The sequence below is a fragment of the Terrapene carolina genome, unplaced genomic scaffold (assembly GCF_002925995.2).
Source record: "Terrapene carolina triunguis isolate 2854851 unplaced genomic scaffold, T_m_triunguis-2.0 Scaffold172, whole genome shotgun sequence".
NCBI lineage: Eukaryota > Metazoa > Chordata > Testudines > Emydidae > Terrapene > Terrapene triunguis.
In genome coordinates, this window is record NW_020664523.1 from 367,824 (window position 1) to 371,698 (window position 3,875).

The 3,875-nt window shown below is 48.5% G+C and overlaps 1 protein-coding gene across 1 annotated transcript in view; it reads left to right on the plus strand.

Annotated features, from left to right (window-relative positions):
* FAAH2 (fatty acid amide hydrolase 2) overlaps positions 1-3,875 on the plus strand; it is a 34,242-nt gene that overhangs the window by 2,985 nt on the left and 27,382 nt on the right. The window contains exon 3 of the mRNA XM_026653936.1: positions 1,306-1,442. Coding sequence (XP_026509721.1) covers positions 1,306-1,442 — 137 coding nt within the window. The remainder of the gene's footprint in view (positions 1-1,305; positions 1,443-3,875) is intronic.

Genomic DNA, 3,875 nt, shown 5'->3' on the forward strand with positions numbered 1-3,875 from the left:
AGGATTCAGGGCTATCAACCTTATACCTTTTTATACCAGCCCTGAATTCACTGAGCCTCTTGCAGCTATTTATATTTGCTCCATTTTTCTTTACCCTCCCTGAACTCCTTTGCAACAAGGAAGAGGCTAAAAATATGAATGATTTTTTTTCTTGCCTTTCACAGGCAGAATCCAGAATAGTTTTAAATCAGTCTAATCATTTTAAAATTTGTGACGTGTGTGTGTGTAAATTATCTTAATTCTCTATTCTAATTGAATAATTACTTACAGTATTGATGGACAGAACTTTTCTGTGTCACTTGAGTCACAGAAGTCCTGCAAACACAAGCTTCCAGGTGAGAATACAGTACTTTCTAATTCCAGTGAGGCTGGAAATGCCATGAGCATGGCGTGTCTCCCAGGTATTCTGCTGCTTCCGAGTGGTTCTAGGAAACAACAGGCAGCTGATTCATTTCAGGGTTTGCATCTATGTTCAAGTTGGTTCTTACTTTGTTGGGACTAGTTCATTCATCCCTTTTTCAGACTCACATGCAGAAGAAACACAGAAATTTGGGGTAGTCCATCTCTAGCTATTGATGAATGGATGTTATGATATTTGGGGACCAATCACACCTAGTGGTGAATGCATTTAATTGCAGGTCTGTCTACCCTAAAGATGTTGCATAGATAGGACATATACAGTGTTCAATTATTTTCTGAAAAAAGTAGAACTGGTTAGGTTACCAATTTCTGGTGTGTGTCTGTCATTCATTGTGTGGGAGCAGCCTGATCTATAACTGTAAAAGTATTGAAATAAGGTGGCAATCTGCCTTGTACTTCATATACCTCTTTTCTTCTGAGAATTGCAAGGCATTGTACCAATATTAATAAACTTACTGCCCCAAATCCCGTCTTACAGATGAGGGATTCAGCCAAGCTCACACAGTGAGTGTGTGGCAGAGCTGGGAATGGAGCCCAGATTTCCTGATTCCTGGTCCTTTGTCTTCACTCCCCACCCCCTCCCTTGTTCAGGAGCTGGCCAGAGAAAGGCTCACCATGGTGAAGGGATAGTGATGGGGGTAGGGAAATGAGTAATGGGTTGCTTCATGTTGTTTCCTTTACAACCTATCTGCTTTTAACACATTAACCTACTTATTTTTCACTAAGTCCTTCTCTTTCTTTGACCACCCCCATCTAAAGGGCTGATCAGCCCACTCAGATGTTGGTTGGGATTTGGTTAGAGATGGACTGGGGGTTCATCTGAGTCCAGTCAGAGACTGATCAGTTTTCTCTCCCCTCCCTCTCCTTACCAACCATTCCCCTCAGGTTCGATGCAGCCCTTCAAGAGGCCCACCATGTTGACAAACTGCTCTCGGAAGGTCATGGAGATGAAGATTCCCTGCAGGAAAAATTTCCCTTCCTGGGGGTTCCTTTCACTGTCAAGGAGGCCTTCGCGCTGCATGGTGCGTTTACACACAGGCTTTACAAGCTGCTGTTTGGATTTACTCTGCAGCCTGTTGTCAGTTTGCTCCTTTCTCATGAGGGTCATGGCTTTGGCATGGAGGCCAAAGTGGTGGAGCCTGCTAAACTGAATCCAACTGCCTCTTGAGAGAGACAGGGTGGGGGAGGTAATATCTCTTGTTAGACCCACTTCTGTTGTGTTTGAGCTTACACTGAAGTTGGTCCAATAAGAGATATTACCTCACCCACCTTGTCTCTCTGATATCCTGGGACTCGCATGGCTACAACAGCACTGCAAACAGCTTCTTCCCGTCAGTCTCTTTCCTCTCCCCTTTGCATGGCACTGTATTAGACCCACTGTGTGGGAATGTTAACTGGCCCATTGAAGTTCAGCCATTGCTCCCTAAATATTTGCTTTCTCCCTCCTAACATGAGCTTCCGTGGACCACTTCCCGGAACACTCTTCATTTCCTCTTATTCCATCGCTTTCAGTGCCATCTCAATACCTCCTGCTCAACTGCATTGAGGTTCTCTCCTTTTGTAGCCTAATTTCTCATTTGCTAGTCATTGGTCACTCAGGTCAGGTCTGTGTCTTTTTTGTTGATCATTGTTCTGTTACTTTGTTTTTTTTAAATACTAGATAGGTGTGATGGGTTGGATCACAGAAACCCCCTTGGGAGCTGCCACCTGATGTACCAAGACTACCCCTGCTCCTGTTTTCCCTGCCAGCTCAGGACTCCAGCACCCTGTCTTGCTGAGCCAGACACTCCCGTCTGCTCCAACACAGACCCAGGGTCTGAATCACTTGTCCCAAAGCTGCAAGTTTACCTGAAAACAGCTCACAGAAGTGTGCTTGTCTTTGGCACTCAGATGCCCAACTCCCAATGGGGTCTGGACCCAAATAAATCCGTTTTACCCTGTATAAAGCTTATGCAGGGCAAACTCATAAATTGTTCGCCCTCTATAACACTGATAGAGAGAGATGCACAGTTGTTTGCTCCCCCAGGTATTAATACATACTCTGAGTTAATTAATAAGGAAAAAAGTGATTTTATTAAATACAGAAAATAGGATTTAAGTGGTTCCAAGTAGTAACAGACAGAACAAAGTAAGTCACCAAGTAAAATAAAATAAAATGCGCAAATCTATGTCTAATCAAACTAAATACAGATAAGTTCCTCACCAGTTCCAGAATGCTCCCTTTTACAGGCTAATCTCCTTTTAGCCTGGGTCTAGCAATCACTCACACCCCCTGTAGTTACTGTCATTTGTTCCACTTCCCTTCAAGTATCCTGGGGGGGTGGAGAGGCGCCTTCCTTAGCTAGCTGAAGACAAAATGGAGGGGTCTCCCACGGGTTTAAATAGACTCTCTCTTGTGGGCGGAGACCCCTCTCCTCCCTCCTATGCAAAGTCCAGCTCCAAGATGGAGTTTTGGAGTCACCTGGGCAAGTCACATGTCCCTGCATGACTCAGTCTTTCCAGGCCGAAGCCATTGTCCACATGGTATCTTGCATGTCTCCAGGAAGATTTCTTATGTGTATTGGAGCATTCCAAGATGCATTGTTCCCCAAGTGTTTCCTGATCAGGTACTTAAACTGGCGAATTCCTTCCTAAAGAAGCTGACCAAATGCCTCACAAAGCTTACTTAGAAACCAAGCAAGCATACCGCCCATATTCTTAACCTCAAGTAGAAAATGATATATATGTACAAATAGGATGAATAGATATAGTAGACCAGGGGTCGGCAACCTACGGTACGTGTGCCAAACACGGCACGCGACCCGATTCTGAGTGGCACGCTGCTGCCCACTGAGAGGAGGAGGTGGAGGGGCCAGAATGCACCACGCTGTGGGAAGAAACGGGGGAGGGGGAAGCTTGGCTGCCGCAGGATCAAGCTTCTGCCTCCTGCCCCGGCAGGGGAGAGCGGTGGGGGGGTCCCGGCCCCCCACCCCACTCAGCCCCCCCGCCCACCGCTCTCCCCTGCGGGGGCAGGAGACAGAAGCTTGGTCCTGTGGCAGCCAAGCTTCCCTCCTCCCCCGCTTCTTCGCACAACGTGGTGCATTCCGGCCCCTCCTTCTCCTCCCCCCAGAGGAGCAGAGCTGAGCGGCAGCGTGCTCGCTGCTCCGTAGAGCAGGCAGAGAGAGGTAGGGACAGGCCTGGGGGAAGGGGGTGGAACAGGGCATATCCCTTCCAGCCCCCTGCCATGAGCCGCTCAGGGCAGGGGGCTGGGAGAACTCCCACGAGCCGAGCACCCCAGCTTTCTGCCCTGCACCTCCCCACCCCAACACACACCCATCCCTCTGCCCTGCACCCCCACAGCCCCAGCCCTCTGCCCTGACCTCGGGTTGCCCCCAACACCCAGCCTTCTGCCCTGCATCTCCACACACACCCCAGCCCTCTGCCCTGAACCCCCCCCCACACCCAGCCTTCTGCCC